Source organism: Ambystoma mexicanum, chromosome 2p (assembly GCF_040938575.1).
Source record: "Ambystoma mexicanum isolate Mex_15411 chromosome 2p, UKY_AmexF1_1, whole genome shotgun sequence".
Lineage (NCBI taxonomy): Eukaryota > Metazoa > Chordata > Amphibia > Caudata > Ambystomatidae > Ambystoma > Ambystoma mexicanum.
The window spans coordinates 951346127-951365626 of record NC_090923.1 but is presented as its reverse complement, the minus strand read 5'-3'; the positions used below and the strand labels follow the sequence as shown (position 1 = coordinate 951365626).

Sequence of the window (19500 nt, the reverse complement as noted above, 5' to 3'; positions counted from 1 at the left end):
AAATTTTGAACATCACTTCATAAAGTAGCCAAAACCTGGCTACTTCGCTGAACCTTGTTAAACACTTGGTTCTAGGTTAGGATTGTACTCTTCTTCGGTTAAGTGGCATTTAGCTGGCATTACCTTATAGTTTTATATGCCCTATGAAAACTACTCTAATATCTTTTCCTTTCAGTTTAGCTCTTGTACCAGTACTCCATTGAATTATGTTAATTGTAAAGCATGTTAATTTACGCAATTGGACTCAAACTTATGTTATGGGTTTATGTAGATGTATAAGGTTTTTATTTGATGTTATTCGAACTGAATACAACTTTTGTGACAAATAGATTGCTTTATAGTTACATGTTTGGACAATATATTTCTTGACAATCCACTGTGTATGTTCACCGTACTATACACTAAGCTCCTAATTTAATTTGTCGAAGCCATACTGCTTAGTCACTCTAGTAAATGAGTTTGTTTGCATTTTTGTGTTAAACACTGCAGGTCCGCTAAGTGTGGCTTCCCGAAACCCCACCCCAGTAGTGGTTCTGAAAAACCCTCCTAACAACTGCGACCATAAAGGAACCTTGCTAAATACAGTAACAGCATCCAGTCCCAGTATAGTGCCCAGTTAAACTGGACAAACCGGCAAAAGCAATTTACTGGTGATGGTTTGGGTATGAATGTCTTTTCGGAAAGGGAAGAGGATACAAACTTCTGTTGAATTATTGAAGTTAGTAGGGCTACCCATTTCCCAGACATAATCACTGTTAAGAAGGTGACTAAATGAAGGGCAGGAATGAGGAAGATAAACATATGTTCCCACAATAAAAAGGCCTTGGCCTACAGTGATTTAAACCTCACCTTCACAGTCTGCTCACGTATAGCGGGGTTAGTGTCCAGGAACCCATGGACGACATGAGGGAAGATCTGGGAGTTGACAGTAGGCTCGTTCAGATACTGAATGAAATTCTCCATCTGCAAGGAGAAAATGGCATGAGGGCAATCAGGTAAACATAGCAGTCACGAGACACAGCAGGACTTTCAGAATAGAAACATGAGAGAAATCACAAGAGATCTATTAGTAAGCTGCTTATGGAAAAATGCAGTTCATAACGGCTAATTGCTGATGAGGTTGAAACCAATGTAAACTATACAATTTGGCGTGTCACAAATACTGGCTACATTGTAAATAGAATGTTGAACTGTCCCTATTCAGAGGATTTTCTAAAAAGTCCTCTGGTGAGGGCTTAGGAAGATCAGTTCCATGTAAATTGAGCGTGGACCCGTTTGCCCACAAACCCCTTTCCATTAAATATTGTTCCCATTATTTGAAATTCAATAATGTATTATTGCACCCGTACTCCCTTTCCTCTGATGCGGGGAACACCCCTGTAACTGCTCTGCTCCCTTTCACTCTCCCACCTCCATCAAGTCATGTGTGGGACACCTCTGCACTCTCTGTGTCACACATGGCCCTACTTACTCTGCCTCTACACCAGCCTCTCACCCGTTACCAGACCATGAGCCATGTTTAACCCCCACCATCGACTTCGCTTCCCATCCCCACCCGCTGTTAAGATGGATTTCTAGAATCTGGCCAGGTGGACAGATTTTAGGAGGCCACCATAGTTGGAGTGAACAGGGGAAATCAAGGGTTAGCCAAAACCCAATCAAGGTAACAATAGACAGCAGCAAAGGCTATTCTCAGGAAAGAGTGGGTGGGGTCAGGGGTCTATAATGAGTCCTCACAGTAAACTACACAATTCAATGTAGACAGGAATGTATAAATATACACAGTTTTTATTCTAGGCCTTACACACACTATAAAAGGAAACAAGGAGGAGATACTATTGTACAAAACAATATTAGACATATTTACAGTCACCATAGGTTCCTTAGATGCATTCAATGACTTAAATCTGCAAAGGAGGTTAGTAAAGTGATGCAGTTAATGATATTCCCTACGTGTGTTGGTGTTAGGCAGAGTTTGTATGCAGTACTCTCTGGGAACACTACACACAACTACGACCACAGGTGTAAGCAAACCAACCTTTGGTATAAGTCTGTACTACACAGTTGTGGTAGTGGGGCTGAGCAGAGGGGAAAGCGAGCAGTAATGATGTTACACAGAGGTCTACTATCACAGGTGTTCAAATAAACTTACACTCAAGGTTTCTTTCATAAATACGTGTTTATCTGTCAGTTATAAAACATTCATTAGAAGGAGACAATTATATATTAACACAAATATTCTTCAATATTATTTCAGAATACTTTTCAAGAGGAGTAAAAAGGCAAAGATTATTAGAACATAAAAGGTAAAAATTATGCTTAGACAGTGCAAATACTTGGAGTTCACCAGAAGAGTCAATTCAATTCAATAGGCTAGGCCAAAGTCAATGGGCTAAAGTCTTGGATAGGATAAAGCGGTTCTGGTAAGTAAACGGTAAAGTCTCTGCACAAGCTCTCAGAAGTAGTTTGTAAAAAGAAGAATCATATGTTGGGTCACAAGCTGATTAGGCCTGCGAGTTGCAAAAGTTTCAAGCACTTTCACCGTGAGAGGCAAGTACTCTCAGTCTTGTTTCACAGTACCTTACAATGAAGAAAATTATGCAGCTGATGACTTCTGTTCCTGGCAGTTCCTGCAGATCTTGCCGTTCCTGTGCCTCAGTCATGGAGACAAGAGGGAGGATGTCGGGGAACTCCTGCACTGCACTCGGACTGGTCAAAAAGCTTGCAACTGGTAAACTTCAAATTCGGTGGCTGCAAGTAACGCACACAAGCTGGTGTCCCTCTCCGTGGTCCTACGGTTTCCTGCAGCAACTCTGAGGAAATTCAACCAGCTCCGAGATGGGTATCCAGGTAGCTTACTTTGGAGTTGATTGGTCCCACCAACTCAAAAGGGAGAAGTCGTCCTTTGCAGGGCTTCTCTATCGATGCAAACTTGGCAATTCGGACCTGCAGCAGGTTCTTCACCGGGCAAGCCAACGGTCCAGGAGTTGCAGTAGTCATCTTCAAGCTCTTCTTCGGATTCCTTCTTCCAGTGGTCGACTCTGCCTTCCAAGCCAAAAAGCCTCTTTTATGCAGGTTTCTCCCATTTAACCAGTCTAGCTGTCAAACACACAGCAGGGTGGCTGTCCTTGCCGGGCCGGACAGCCACCCGGCCAATCACCTTGGGGGGCATTCCTGTAACCAAGGGGATTAAGCACGGAGTTTTGGGCACCTCCCTCACTTCCTGCCCCTGCCAGACATACTGGACCCTGAGGCGGGCTTCACTCGTGACAAAACGAACAAACAGACAGACCAAACATGGTTTGCCGCGCAGAGTAACTCTCAAGACTGTCCTTTCCCATAGAAAATGGCAAAAAAAGACGCCCGGGCCATTTTGACGAAATGGGCACCCATGGGTGCCTTACCGTGGGCTGCGAACGCAGCCTGTGGTAAAAACACACAATGGTAGTAAAAAGTAAACCACTGCCATCAGCCATTAATGGTAGAAAGGGTCACATAAAAATGTTACATGAGAAACTAGACAAAGGGGATACTAAGTAACCCCTATAGCACCCTATTGTAAGATAGTGTGTGCTGGGTCTAGAAAGTTGCAAATTGTAAGTAAAGTCAATTTCACTTCACTGCTCTTGGAAACAGTAGTTTCACCAAGAGAACCTTTGGGAAATCCAAGAGACTTCCCTGTGCCACTGCACTGACGGTGCTGTGTGACACAATGTAAAAATGATGCCTATGGAGTTGTCGGATCCAAAGTTAAAAAGAACACAAATTAAATCACATTAAATTTACATGAGAGATAAAAAGTCCTAAAGTCCAGCAAAAGAGTTGGGGGGGGTCTCGAAGGTAGAAGGGAATTAGCACATTTTTGAGAATACTCCCCAACAATGTGCCATATACTGAAATGGCTATACCACAAATGTTTTGCAATGTCCTTTGGCCTTCTTGCAGCCACCTTAAGTCAAGAAATGCCATTAATGGGAAGCCATTTCCAGGCAAAGCCTTTATCTTCCTGGGCAAAGCAGCTGTGTGTGTAATGTCAGGGAGAATTCTCAGAAATGGTCTAATTCCCTCCACCTTAGAGACCTACAGCAACTTTGTTGGATTTTGAGGATTTTATTTTTTTTAACCTGGAGAGAGGGAGACTCTTTTTCCCACTCATGTATTTTGATGTGATTTTGAACTCTGTTTCTTTTGGTTATGGAGTCTGACAAACTCCATAGGCATAATCTTTCACATTGTGTAACGCAGCACCTTCAGTGCAGTGGCACAGGGTAGTCTTTCAGATTTCCCAAAGGTTTAAAGGATAGTTCCGGGACTTTTTTTTTATTGTCCCTACGGTTCGGCCATGTGTTTTTAAGCATAACTCGGTAGATCGTAGAAAACTTTCCTATGGACCTTACCCGACTTTTCGTCCATTAACGCACTCGAAATCAGCCGCCATTTTCTGATAATCCTATCATTTCCCCCCATCGACCTGGCTCACCTGCTTTTGCGGCACTAAATCAAATCCCCCGCCCCTGAGCCTGACATCAGCAGACGCGTACCGCCCATTTCCCAACGCCAAAGCACGTTTCGTGTCAACAATCGCTGCGCCTCAGCTAATGAAGTGTCGCCATGGAAATGGCAGGACGCCTCTTTCCTCAATAAGTATAAACACACCGTTTCACAACACACAGCAGCAGATTTTCGATTCCATTACTCTCTCTGTGTTACTTTGAGTATTCTGTGACTCGTTTCTGTGCTCTGGTCAGCTACCTTCGCCGCTTCTAGGCCTTGTGAACACCTGTACCATCTCTGTAAATTATTTTACTTTCTTTACCACACAATGGCTACAATAATGCCACATATGTACGAGCCCGAGTACACCGAGGAAGAACTACTGGAAAGGCAAGCACGTGAAAACGATGGGGATTCGGACGGCAGTTGGGAGGACCAGTCAACGGATGAAGAGCCTGGACCATGTCGCATGGACGGCGTCTCCACCTGGTGCACGTGCAATCGGTGCGAGCTAATGCCAACTGAGGAGGAGAACTGCTGCTGCCGTGAAAATTCCGGGTGCTTGGCCTACATTTCGGAAGGCGAGCCAAGTCCGCAATGCATCACCGAGCTGCCAGAGTTCAGGGAAGCCTGCCTCTCACGGACCGTGTTGAGGATGATGATGGTGCTTATGCACGAACTTCGCGGCACTGTTCGTCCGCGTAATCCGAGTAACGAGTAAGTATACTCTGGTTGTGATGTCAGTGATGCCACTACTATTTCATGGTCGTCTCCCACATATAAAATTACATCTACATATCATTCGAATGCATGTAAATTGGTTCCATATTGTGCATTTTCTAGATAGAATTTTTTTCAAAGCAGAATGACATTTTTTACCTGAATCGACAGTGATAAGAAAGTTTTGTCATTTTAATACAGTTTGCATCTTTCATTTTCACAGGTGGTACAGGCTGGTGGCCTATCGTTGCTTCACTTGGTGGCTTCACGGGAGGCTCGGACACCGGGTTCGGAGAGTAATACCTGCCTGTGCGGTACTTGCCATTAGACAACATTTCCCCAGCGACAGTGGACAATACCGCGGATTTTCCCTGGATGTGCTGCAACCGGAACTTTACAATGTGTAATGTTTATTATTTATGTTCAATTGAAATTAAGATCTAAAATAAAACCCAACATATATTTTAACAATGGTTGTTTTGATTTTTTAAATGAATCTAGTGTGTCTCCATTGAATAGTCTTCCTGTGCCTTGTCTTGTCACACCACATGTCTCCGGCCAGCATCCTCCCTCACGCTGGCCGCCCACCTTCAATCCACATAACCGTTGAACCCATATGCAGCAGAAATACATATGTTATTTTGCGGGTTGGCATCAAGCCTCCCGGCCTTGCCTCCTCCCCCAAAAATACTTACCACACCACTTTGTTCAAGCGTTGGCAATAAAAGGCCGTTGGATTTTATTGATACAAAACATGGTTATAGGTAAATAATCAATATGGTTGATCATAATAAATCATCCTTTTGGGCACCGGGTACAGAGATGACCCCCTCTGGCCCGTGCCGCCTTGCCACCACAGGCCAGCCTGCTGCTGACTAACTGCCTAGGCATCCAGGGTCTCCAGGGTGAACTGCACCCATATATTCTCCTGGGAGGGTGAGGTATTTATAAACTCACCCCCCTGCCTTCCATGTACTAGATCCTGCAGCCTGCCTCTTACATGCAGTTAGATGGCCTCTCCTTGGTGAGGCCCTGCGGCAAACCAGTCTTGTCTGCACGACCACCGCCCCAATCCACCCCCCCGCCCTATCAAAGGCAGTTCGCACCGGGGTACTTGCGCTGGCAAGTGGAGCTGTCAGGGAGCGATAAAGGCCAAGAGGTGCCAAAGACCATGTACACTTCAAAGTGGTCTATAGAGCATGGGTTGTTGTTCCCATGTCTACCTCCAGACCCCATGTCTCCTGCCAAGCATCCCCCCTCACGCTGGACGCCCCCCTGCAATCCACATAAGTGTGTCTCCATTCACGAGTCTTCCTGTGTCTTGTCTGCACGACCACCGCCCCAATCCACCCCCCGCCCTATCAAAGGCAGTTCGCACCGGGGTACTTGTGCTGGCAAGTGGAGCTGTCAGGGAGCGATAAAGGCCAAGAGGTGCCAAAGACAATGTATACTTCAAATTGGTCTATAGAGCATGGGTTGTCGTTCCCATGTCTACCTCCAGACCCCGTGTCTCCTGCCAAGCATCCCCCCTCACGCTGGACGGCCCCCTGCAATCCACATAAGTGTGTCTCCATTCACGAGTCTTCCTGTGTCTTGTCTGCACGACCACCGCCCCAATCCACCCCCCGCCCTATCAAAGGCAGTTCGCACCGGGGTACTTGTGCTGGCAAGTGGAGCTGTCAGGGAGCGATAAAGGCCAAGACGTGCCAAAGACCATGTACACTTCAAAGTGGTCTATAGAGCATGGGTTGTTGTTCCCATGTCTACCTCCAGACCCCGTGTCTCCTGCCAAGCATCCCCCCTCACGCTGGACGGCCCCCTGCAAACCGCATAATGCCACGACATATACACGTCATTCATTCACAAACACACCCCTGTTTCGAATTCTTTATAACCCACTTCATATTTCTAATGAGAACTTCTTTGCGCTTTGCTAGTCAACCCGTGAAGGTGCTGGTTATCTGCTCTTCGTCTCTGTGAACTTCCGTGACCACTTCGAGGAAACTCGTCAGTTTGCAACCTGTGAACTGCTCCCTGTTCTACGACAAGAAACTACTCTGATCCCTGCATCTAACTGTTTGTTCGTCAAGGTAAGGCCATATACCATAATCATTTTGCGTCCAATTTCTTTTCGTTCAAGACAGTACATGCAAGGAACGAGTCACATGTTCTGAGTTTAGTCAAATTATCTTTCTATTTCTTTAAAGTTATTCAAATACTTATCCGCATGTGAATAACGTGTATAGTTCCAAGAACCAAAACGAACCTTGCATTGAACCTTTTATGTGTCATTTAATTTTTTAACACATTGGTATTCATAGAGAATTGTTGATCTTTACTTTTCAGAACTTTCCACAATGCCTGCCTGTTCCATTGGCGGTTGCCCTTCGAAGACCCATAATAAATCTGAAGGTACTATAATGCATGTTTTCCCTAAGACAATAGATCAGATAAGAGAATGGGTCCGATATTGCGGATATCCACCGTCTGAGCTTGAAAGTAGAGTCCTAGAAGTCTTTGCGGACAAGAGGGGTGATCGATACCGCATCTGCAGCAGGCACTTTAGCTCAGACATGTACTCCACATCATTGCTAATAAAGAAGAACACACCGCGAGCGAGGCGAAAATTGCTCTCAACCGCTATTCCCACTCTATTCGTCCACATCCCTCCACTGGTGAGTCAAGTTTACGTATTTATCTCTCGGCCTTGCGGTAGTGTGTAGCATTAGCTAACAATAATTTCCCCATTTATGTATCCACTCAATATGAAGGCGGAAGATTCTCCATCCGTGTCGTTATTGCAGTCATCAGCCACTTCAAGCGCCTATCGGGTAATCTTACTTGGCTATTCTGCCACTGACTTGTTTTAGGCATGTAAATCAATAGTTTTAATTTATCGTGTAATTATTTTACCTAATGGTACACCCTTGTACTCGTCCTCTAGTCTTTGTTTTCAGTTATAATTATTGTTATCCAAAATAATGCAAGTACTGTCTTTCAGGGAGATGCTGAGGAGTCCAACGTATTGACGACAACCGTTGATGTCACTCAGATGCTCGAGGTACGTTTCCGGACAGTTCCATCGATGGAGATCATCAGATCTTGCATTCTTGTAGCGTGATTGTTACACACAATGTTTCTTTCGTTTTTAGCCATTGATATGTCCTTCTGTCGTCGCCCTCCTATGTGTCTTCTTTTTTCAATATTGTGTTCATTACTAATGAAAGTCCTATGTTTCAGGGAGTCGATGGAGCATTAGTCCAAGAAGAAGGGGGAGCATGCAGTTACGGGTCGGCGCAACAGCTTGCAGAAGTGTGCACCGCAGTTACATCGTCCCTTGATGTTCTTATGCATTTCGAGGTATGGATACTGACAGTTCGATCAAGCGAAATCATATGACGCGATTACATCCGCTATACTTCCTTCTTTATTAACGCAAGTACTATGTTTCAGGGAGATGACGGAGCTTCTTCTACAAGAACATCACCCCTAGTAGTTGATGCAGATCTCTGGGTGGTGACACTTCCAACGATCGAGCAAATCGAATCATATTTACATATCCATTATTTATTTTAGACAACTGATCATTTGTGCAGGTCTATTTAGATGAGCCGTTGACGCCTGCACAAAGTTTATGTTCTTTTTAACAAAATAGAAAACCATACTAATGCAATTACTGTGTTTCAGGGAGTTACTGAAGCATCATCTTCAATAATATCATCAATGGAAGTCTATGAGGAGCCCGAGGTATGGATCTTGACAGTTCCATCTAACTAGATCAACAATGCGTGAATAATTGTCGTTTGAATGTTCTACACAAAGCGTTCATTCGTGTTTTGCTATTGAGATGTACGTGGGTATTGGTCCCCAAGTACATTTTGTGTTTTCAATATTATTATACATACTAATGAAAGTTCTATGTTTCAGGGAGTCGATGGAGCGTCAGTGCGTGATGGATGTGCTTATCATGAAAATATAGTCGTTGCAGCGCAAGAGGAAGTGGAGACATGCACACACGAGTCGGAGCAACAGCGTCCTGATGTTGAAGTTCGAGGCAAGAAAGTTTCAAAGAAAAGAAAGCAAAAGAAGGTTAGTGTCCTGGTCACTATATTATGTTGTTTTTCACTGTTAATAGTTCAATACTGTAAGTTGTGTTTAAACTGAACATCCCTTTTCCAATCTGTCCTCTAGTTGCGAGTGGGTGTACGAACTAGATCTACACAGACAGTGAAGCGAACGAGAGATGTTGCTTGTCAAACCTTTTGGCAGGGACTTGAGACTGGAGATGCATCGTGCCAATGGGAAGAATATGAAGTGATTGACAACGGAGCTATACCACCACCAGCCATTGATAGTAAATGTCCTCCTGGTAGTTCGGATGCAGTTGGAGATCAATTTACAGAATCCACACCCGCAAAAACTAAGACCGCGAGAAAGTTGAAGAAATTGTTTTATTCACCCATCGCCGGAGAAGGAACAGATGTTGCAATGGAAGAGAATGAAGTGGACGACAATGAAACACCATCAATATCACTGAACATAGCGGAAGACGATATCAGAGATTCTACCTTTCATGTGAGTGACATGTCCTCAACGTTACAGGCCGAACCAGCTGGGATGCAGAGTGACAGTATAAGGAAAGAGGCCAAATTCATTGTATTCGATAGTTGTTTGATTGATATTATTATTCGGATGAAATGTGGGCATTCGGTTGGTGGGGAAGTATGTGGGGAGCCATTGATTAATGTGACTCGTGCAATTCGAGGCACTAACCTTAAAATACATGCCACCTGTACAAAATATCAGCCTTTCTCATGGTCTGCACAACCCATGCTGGGGCAACTGCCAGCAGGCAATCTACTTTGTGCAGCGGCTGCACTTTTTAGTGGTTCAAGTTTAAAAAGTTAGAGTCTTTCTTTCAGTTTGTGGGAATCCATCTCATTGCGAAAACTCAGTTCTACAAATACCAAACCGATTATCTATTTCCAGCCATTAGCGAAGCTTGGAGAATGGAAAAAATGTCTATTGATAGTACATTCGCGGGCAAACGGTTCAGGCTAGCCGGTGATGGACAGTGCGACAGCCCAGGATTTTCAGCCAAGTACTGCACCTACCATTTTCAGGATATGGAAAGTAAGAAAATTGTGAGTTCGGTGGTCGTGCAGGTGTCACAAAGTACATCCTCAGTGGCCATGGAGAAAGTTGGCTTTGTAGCATCATTGCAAGAACTACAATCGCGGGGAATGGTGATCGACCTGATAGCCACGGACAGACACGTTTCAATTGCCAAGACAATGAGAGAAGAGTACAAAAATATAAATCACCAATTTGACGTTTGGCATCTTGCAAAAACAATCAATAAAAAAATGTCGGCTGCAGGTAAAAAAAAAAGATATGCAAGGTATTTCACAGTGGTCCAAGTCAATCAGCAACCATCTTTGGTGGAGCTCAAAAACATGTGGAGGGTCGTTGGAAATTCTACTGGAAAAATGGCGGTCAGTAATGCTACACTGTAGCAACGTTCACCGCTGGACCACAAACCAACATTTCCACAATTGTGAACATGGCCATTTGTCCACAGAGGAGGCACGCAAGAAGAAGTGGTTGATTCCTTCATCACCCACTCACAAAGCCATTGAAAAGATTGTATTTGATAAAACTATAACAAGAGATTTGAGGGGACTCACGGAATTCTGCCACACAGGAGATTTGGAGGTGTTCCACAATATGTGCCTAAAGTACAGGCCAAAACGATTGCATTTTGGCATGGAGGGCATGATAAATCGGACTCTTCTAGCGGTCTTGGCACATAACCATAATGTTGGCCGTCAACAAAGTAGGACGACCGGAACTTTAGGGACGCTTCGCTACAATAAGGCCTTCACTAAAAGAAGTAAACAATGGGTGATCAAACCAGTGTTTGAGGATATGCAATATGAGTTTATTGAGAGACTTATTGTTGATGTCCTAGATAGGCACATACATGGAGTTGTGAACGAACCTGTGCAGGGGACAACTGCATTGCCACCCAACATTGCCTCTGTTCCATGTCCACCTAAAGCAGAGCTCATTGAGAAATACACATCACGGTTTAAATGATTGTAATTTGATTGTCTGTTCTCTCGAGTCTCCTCATGTCGCAGGCCCATTGAATATGTGTAGCTATGTATTGTGTAAATAAAAGTGATTGCTCAGTGTACATGCAATGTGTCTCTCCACCCTTGTTCATTTGCGCATCAAATTAAACCAAACAGTAATATAAATCATTTTTCAAAAAATATAGAATGTCTCCGTATTTATGGTTCGCTGGGGCTGCAAATGCACGCAGACAAAATGCAAAGATGGAGTGTAAATTTCAAGTCCTGTGAGATGGCCTTACACTGAATGTAGCTAACTAGGAATGTGTGCTCGTTCAAAGTGAAGGTCAGCTGCTTTGATTTTTTGCTCGGGTGCCGGAATGGCCCACGACTCAGTATAAGGTTCTATTGTTATTTGACCTTGGCAGGCCGGGACCATCCCGAAAGACTTCTTTTTGGGGGTGTGGGGCAATAACGTAAGAAACGATAATGAATATAATTTCAGAAACGAAAGCCATTTAATGTTCGTTCATTAGAAGAAATAACGTCGGCATAGAAGGAGTGGTATTTCGGGGCTGCCCTACGCACAGACACAATGGAAAATGCAAATATAATGTAAGTAACTCTTTAGATGAGTTTATACCGCAATTTAATTACTATACAGTAGCTTTAAAGACGGGTTAAGTTGTACTTGTTCGTTCTATGTGGCATATTGTTTTGTACCGCGCACTATCTTGAGGAGAACCATCTCCTTTTATGGAAGCACCTCAAAACCTTCCTCTTTGCTTCTGCTTTCTCTCTCCCTCTCCCCTGCTACAACTGGTCCACTGTCTGCGACCTCGGTCCTGGGCCCTTCCACTCTCCACCTGCACTGCCTCCCTGTCAACCCCTGCACTGGGGGACTGTCTCAGTATCCTACAGCCCCCCCTTGACGTATAATACCCAGTTGCACTGTCCTAGCTATGAAATAATTTCCCGACCTAATATATAAAATGAATAATTTTAATAAAGATCTGATGGTGAGACTAATTTCATTTTTTATGTTTTTAAAACGGGTACATCCTTCATTATTGTATGTGTCACGAGTACCAGACACCGGCGGATGGCTTTTTCAACCGCCAGTTGCTTCTCCGCGTGAACAACGTTACCACCCTGACCATTTTATGGGACGATCGCCAAGTACAAGTATGCCCTTACGCGGTACTAACGGCTAGATGCAACATACAGACCGTTGTGGTGGCCTAGTGCCTCGTTGTTGGAACAGCCATGCGATTATCAGTGCGACCGAAGAGCTTATTTTATCGTAAACCAACACCCTGTGTACTGCACACGAACATCGCTTGCCTCAAGACGAACTATTTTGGATCGAGAGCAAAGAAAAATGCAAATCGCTGAATATTCTCTAAACATTTGATGCCCAATAAATGTACTTTGCCAAATGTACAATCTTGCCGTTTGCTTTTAAACCACAGTTTCATATTCCGAATTGTGGCGCTGTATTGTGAGATGATCTAAGACCCTGTGTACAGCAAAGGAACATCGCGTGCCTCAAAACGAACTTTTTGGAACGTGAGCAAATAAAAATGAAAATCGCTGAATATTCTCTAAACATTTGATGTCAAATAAATGTACTTTACCAAATTTACAATCTTGCGATTTGATTTAAAAGTACAGTTTCATATTCCCAATTGTGGTGCGCTGTGTTGTGAGCTGATCTGTGTTGATTTCCGGGTTCTGTGTGGAGTCGCGTAGAAGACGCCTGGGCGCGTTTGCCTACGCAGCACAGTCACGTCACGGATAGAGGCGGGGAATATGAATGTTTTGATAAAGTCTGTTTCAGGGGCGGGGGATTTGATTTAGTGCCGCAAAAGCAGGTGAGCCAGGTCGATGGGGGGAAATGATAGGATTATCAGAAAATGGCGGCTGATTTCGAGTGCGTTAATGGACGAAAAGTCGGGTAAGGTCCATAGGAAAGTTTTCTACGATCTACCGATTTATGCTTAAAAACACATGGCCGAACCGTAGGGACAATAAAAAAAAAGTCCCGGAACTATCCTTTAAATACCTTCTCTGGGATAAACTACTGTTTCCCAGAGCAGTAAAGTGAAATTGACTTACATTTGTAACTTTCTAGACCCAGCGCACACACTCTTTCAATAGGGTGCTGGAGGGGTTACCTAGTATCCTCGTTGTCTAGCTTCTCATGTAACCATTTTATGTTACCCTTTCGTCACTGAATGGCTGGTGGCAGTGGTTTCGTTTTAACTACCGTAGTATGCATTTATCGTGGACTGCGTTCCCATCTGCAGTAAAGCACCCAAGGGTGCCATTTTTGTCAAAATGGCCTTGGTCTTCTTTTTTCGCCATTTATTTGTGGAAAGGTCCTTCTTGAGATTTACTCTGCGTGCCAAACCAGGTTTGGTCCCATTGTTCGCTTTGCCTTTGGCGGGATTCACGAGTGAAGCCCACCTCTGGCTCCAGGGTGTCTGGGGTGGGTAGAAGTGAGGGAGGTGCCAGAAACTCCCAGTGCTTAGTCTCCTAGGAGACCCAAATGCACTCTGTGATGATTGGCCGGCTGACTGTCCAGCAAAGACAGCTACCCTGCTGGGTGACTGACAGCTAGGCTGGAATGAATGGGAGAGAACTGAATAAAAGGTGAGGTTTTTGGCTTGGAAGGCAAAGTCGACCACTGAACGAAGGAACAAAAGAAGAACTTGAAGAGGACGCCTGCTGCAACTCCTGGACCGTTGGTTTGCCCGGTGAAGCCCCGCTGCTGTGCTGAAACTCCAAATTCGTATCGACAGAGAAGCCCCTGCAAGGACGACTTCTCCCCTTGAGTTGGTGGGACCAATCAACTCCAAAGTAAGCCACCTGAACATCCTTCTCGGAGCTGGTTGAATTTCCAAAGTTGCTGCTGGAAACCGTATAGCCAGGGAGAGGAACACCAGATTGTGTGCATTGCTTTAAAATTGGCCAAGAGCTCCAGGAAGATCCTCCAGACTCTGAGGAAGCAGGACTGACCGACCCTTTGCCCCCTCAACCGAGTGCGGGACCCTGGAAACAAGGAAAGTCCATCTCGACAGCCAGGAACTGCAGTGTTGCTATTTGCGGTAGTCGCGAGGAGCTGAAACACTGAAGTGCCACTTGTTGGAAAGATTGCCGGTTGCGAGCGGTGACCGCCCCATTGCAGTGCAGGAGTCCCCAGAAGTCCTCCCTCTTGTCCCCACGACTGAGGCCCAGGAACCGAGAGATCTGCAGAGCTGCACAGGAACAGAGGTCATGTGCTGCACATTTTCTTCAATACAAAGGTACTGTAAGGTCTAAGAGAACTTACCTCTTATTGTAGAGTTGCTTGGATCGTCTACTACTCACAGGTGTAATCAGCTTGTGGCCCTACATTTAATTCTTCTTTTCTTCAAAGACTTCTAAAACATTGTGCAAAGACTTTTCTACTTGCCTACCAGAAGTGCTTCATCCTATATAAGACCTTTGCCCATTGACTTTGGCTTAGCCTATTATACTGAATGACTCTGCTTAGGGGATCCAAAAGTATTTGCCTGCTTAAGAATATTTATGGTCTCTTGTTGTTCTAATCACCTTTTCCTTTTACCAACTTCTAACAGTATTCTAAATGCAAACAGTAAGATATTAATGTCCCCAGCACCCTAGCTATTGAAGTCACCTGAGGGTGTAGGTTGCGTCTGTGGGCCATCCCAGAAGGGTCTTTACTGATTTAGAAACTAAGAGTGAATAGTATTGAATTGTGTTTGTGTTACTTTTTCTATTGCTCCATTCTGAAGAGGCTTACTCTGACTGATAAATAAATTGTTTATTCAAGAAACCTTGTGTGTAAAAGTTTATTTGAATACTTGCTGTGTATCTCTGTGTAACCCCCCCCTACAGCTCACATTGACCCTTCTTGAGATAAGCCTGGCTGCTCAACACGCTACCAAAACTGTGTAGTACAGGCTTATACCAAAGGTTGGGTTTCCTATACCTGTAATCGGAGTTGTGTGTAGGTCACCCAAAGGGTACTGCATACAAACCTTGCCTAACACTGGTGGCAGGCGGTGAGGATATATTGTAGAGTAGTTACACTAAGAATTTGCTGGGCTATTGTTCAACTAGAAACCTTCACAAGGCTAAGCTCCATTAGAAAAGCAACATGCCAGATATGGATAACTTCAGGCAGGAAGCCCTAATCATTTTAACAGTAGAGCAACTGAAAGAAATGTGTAAAATCAGGAATCTCCCTGTTAAAGGAAAGAAAAATGAACTGATTGCAAGATTGTTGAATAATCAAAGTCTGGGTAGTAGGCCTGTCACACCTACTAACCCAGGAAGTGTGAAAATGAGTCGAACTCTAATATTGTTAGAAGAGTCAGAGGAGTCTCAGGAAGAGAGCCACTCTTTACCTCAACTTGCCCTTATGCCTCAAGCTTTTGCCACAGGCGCCCCACAAGGTTCATCATTGAGTCCAGAATGTGTGTCTCTTGAGAAAATGAGACTTGAGTTACAGTTCAAAAGATTACAGATCCAAGCTGAAACCAAACATCAGGACACCAAACTAAGGGAAATGGAAATGCAACATGCTCTTCAAATGAAGAAATTGTCTCTTGAAAATGTTTCTATCCCAGAGTCTTCTATGTCTTCCAGTCGTAAGAGACCTTGCATGCCTAAGGAAGCTGTGAGTATGTATGAGGTGAAACTTTGGATTGGTTGGGTGCTTTTGAACGTAACTAGGGGATTCAGGGTTTCACAGGGAATCAGTTGATTCCTTGGCTTCTGTTTAGGCTCCCCCAGGTTGCAACTGATGCTGTAATGGAGGTGGGGGAAGTTGAAAGATTGGAGTATGAAAATGTGAAACTAGCTTTGATAGCTAGATTTGAGAAAACTCCTTCCCAGTACCTTAAGAGGTTTAGGACCATCAAAAAGACTGATGGTACCCCTTGGGCTACCTTGGTATGTGAATGTTTGAAAAACTTAGATGGTTGGGGTACGGGTTACAGAGTGAACTCTTTGGAAGGAATGAGAAATTTGTTTTTGTTGGAATCTATTTTTGATGCCTGCTCTCCTGAGCTGAGACATCACTTGGCTGACACAAATGAGATTGATCCCAAGAAGCTGCTGACTTGTGGGTTGCCAACAGGGCTACTCACAAGGATTCTGGGGCCACTCACAAAAAGGATGAGGGGAAGCAGCACAAGAAAGATGACAGAGAATTCTAAAACTTCCCATCCAAAAGAGGGCCACAAACATAAAAAGGATACCCATTTGGGAAACCTGGTCAGTCTAGAGAAACCTCTGGTGCCAACAGGTGAGCGTTGCAACTTACTCTGACTGTAAAATAAATTAATAATTGTTTATTCAAGAAACCTTGTGTGTAAGAGTTTATTTGAATACTTATCACTGTGAACCTCTGTGCAACTCCCCTACAGCTCACATTGACCTCCCTTGAGATAAGCCTGGCTGCTCAACACACTACCAACCTGTGTAGTACAGACTTATACCAAAGGTTGGGTTCCTATTACCAAAAGGTCAGGGTTGATGTAGTGCACCCAAAAGGGTACTGCATACAATCTTGCCTAACAACCGGTCAGTGGATTCCTTGTCGTGGTGACAGAAAACAAAACCTCGGAAGGGACTCTGTAGCAGGGATCAATGGAGAAGGCTCTAGGCAAGGTTTTCCTCACGGCTGACTGCTGTTGTGCGGATTTGGCACCTTTTCAAGGAGCACAGAAGACAACAGAAAATTGCAGTTGAATTCTCGTCGTTACAAAGGTCCAGCACTCTGTTGAGGGGCGTTTCGGGACTCTATCCAGGTCTCTGGAGATCCACTAGGATACCCACAAATTTTCTGTGAGATTTGGAATTCGGAAGACCTTGCACCGCACAGTGGCTCAAGGTATTGGGGTATTGCGGCAACGCAAGGTCGCAGCAACGCGTGGGATGGCTCAAAATGCATGTCTTCTTGAGTTCTGTGGGTCTCACCAGGCTCTGGGTCAGGGTCGTCGTTTTCGGAGTTCCCAGGTCGATTGGAAGGAAGGGCTAAAGCAGGCTCCAGTTACACAGCAGGTTCTCCAGTTGCTGGAAATCGTTTCTGCCGATTTTCCTTCATCATCCTCTTCGGTTTCGGTTCCAGTGGTCGAATTGTCTTCAGCTTCCAGGTTTGCAGTTTTGAACAGGAACTGCAGCACAACTTCTGCATTTCACAAGAAAGGGCTGTCTGGTTGTCCAATCAGAACAGCCAGCCCCCCCACTGGAATTTGTCCCCATTCAGGCAAGGAGGAAGACAAAGGGCTGCAGAGTTTTGGACTCCTCCCTAGTTTCCTGCCTTCACAGACAGACTAGAGCCTGGGCAGACGGTCCAGGGGACCACTGAAGATAAAAATCACACAAAGGAATTTCTTGCCCTGGATGTCAGAGGAAGAAACACTAAAATGGCAAAAAAGAAGACAGGGGCCATTTTGGTAAAAGGAGCACCCTTAGGTTCCTTTACTGCAGCTGTGAACACAGCCCGCGGTATAGGTGCACCAAATTAATACAAGCTATCACTGCCACCAGCCATTTAAGGTAAGCTTGTCCCTGTAACGGAATTGTTACAGTTTTAATGTGAAAGGGGATACATTGCATCTCCCCAGCACTCCACATATGGTGGGGGTGTGCTGACTTCACAGAATAAAATGTAAAAAGGGATCCAAAGATCCTTTCTACCCTTGGGAACTGTAGTTCTCTTAAGGCTAGCCATAGAAAGTTACAAGGGGAGCCACTAAGGCAACCCAGCAACAACACGCACTTATTGCCAATAAGTTGTCAAATAGGATAACTTTAAAAAAACACTATGGAGAGTCTAAAAACTGACGCCCATAAAAAGAGTAAAAGATTCTGTATGTGTGGAAAAAGGATCCCACTCACAGAGGTATTAAGGAAAAATATCCCACTAGAAAAGCAAGCTGTTCTGGTTTTTGTGTGATTTTTGTGCAACTGAAACCTGCTGTTACCCTTCCTTCCAATTGACCTGGGTACTCCGAAAACAACGTTGACAGGCCGAGAAGGTCCGGGTACCAAATCTGCCTAGACCACGCCGGGCGGACGAGTATCATCCTGCATCAGCACTGTGAGTTGATTGATGACTCGCAGATGGAGCAGCAGCGCAGGGAACGCATATAGGAACAGGCCTTCCCACGGGAAGGAGAACGCGTCCCCCATGCTCCTCGACTGGTGGAACCTGCTGGCGAATTTCTGCCATTTGGAGTTCACCGCCATCGCAAACAGATCAATCTGGGGTCTGCCCCACTTGAGAAAGATGCAGTCCAGCTGATACTGCCGGAGTTTACACTTGTGGCAGGAGCGCAACGCCCTGCTGACGGAGTCAGTGATGGTGTTCTTGGCTCCCGCCAGGTGAAAGGGGATGAGGAACATCTCTTGGTTGACGGCCCAGTGCCACAAGTCCTGCGCCGCTCTGGAGAGTGCTGGGGATCGGGTGCCCCCCTGCTTCCTGATGAAGAACATCGTGGTGGTGTTGTCCATGAAGATCCTCACCACCACTTTGCCCTTCAGGGGCAGAAGGAATGACTTGAGGGCCCAGAACACTGACCGCAGCTCCAGGATATTGATGTGGAGATCCTTCTCTTCCGGCAGGCACAGGCCTGTAGCGTGCAAACATCCGATGTGGGCTCCCCAGCCCTCCAGGGAAGCGTCCGTGGTGACCGTCTCCTGATATGGGGGATCTGAAACCATGTGCCCCAGGTGACGCCCCATCACCTTATCGCCCAACGGAAGTCCTCGTCAAGAGGGATCTTGTCTGCTAAGCTTCCGGACACTTGTATCCAGCAAGCGACCAGGAACTCCTGAAGAGGTTGCATCGGTAACCTGCAGAGCCGGATAAGGTAGATGCACGACGACATTATGCTGAGCAGCAACTTGATGGTTAGCACTGTGGCGGTCTTCAGTGACAACAGCCATTGCACCTTCCCCAGAATGGCTGCTTCCAACTTCCCTGAGGGCGAAGCCAGGCAGGAGACTGTTGAGCCTGGCTCCCAGGAACAGTGCGTTCTGCGATGGTATCAAGCGCGACTTTGGTAAATTTACGGAGAACCCCAGATAGACGGCCCTTTCTGTATGTCCGACGGCTACTTCCCTCGACTTGGCCCGGATGAGCCAGTGATCGAGGTACGGGTGCACCTGTATCACCTGTAGACGTAGATGG

General features: G+C 45.2%; 1 protein-coding gene across 3 annotated transcripts in view; it reads right to left on the bottom strand.

Moving 5' to 3' along the window:
• Nucleotides 1–19500, bottom strand: part of SCYL1 (SCY1 like pseudokinase 1) — an 846426-nt gene that overhangs the window by 455196 nt on the left and 371730 nt on the right. For all 3 annotated transcript variants that reach the window (XM_069644735.1, XM_069644736.1, XM_069644734.1), the window contains exon 9: nt 850–963. In XM_069644735.1, the coding sequence (XP_069500836.1) occupies nt 850–963 (114 nt within the window). The remainder of the gene's footprint in view (nt 1–849; nt 964–19500) is intronic.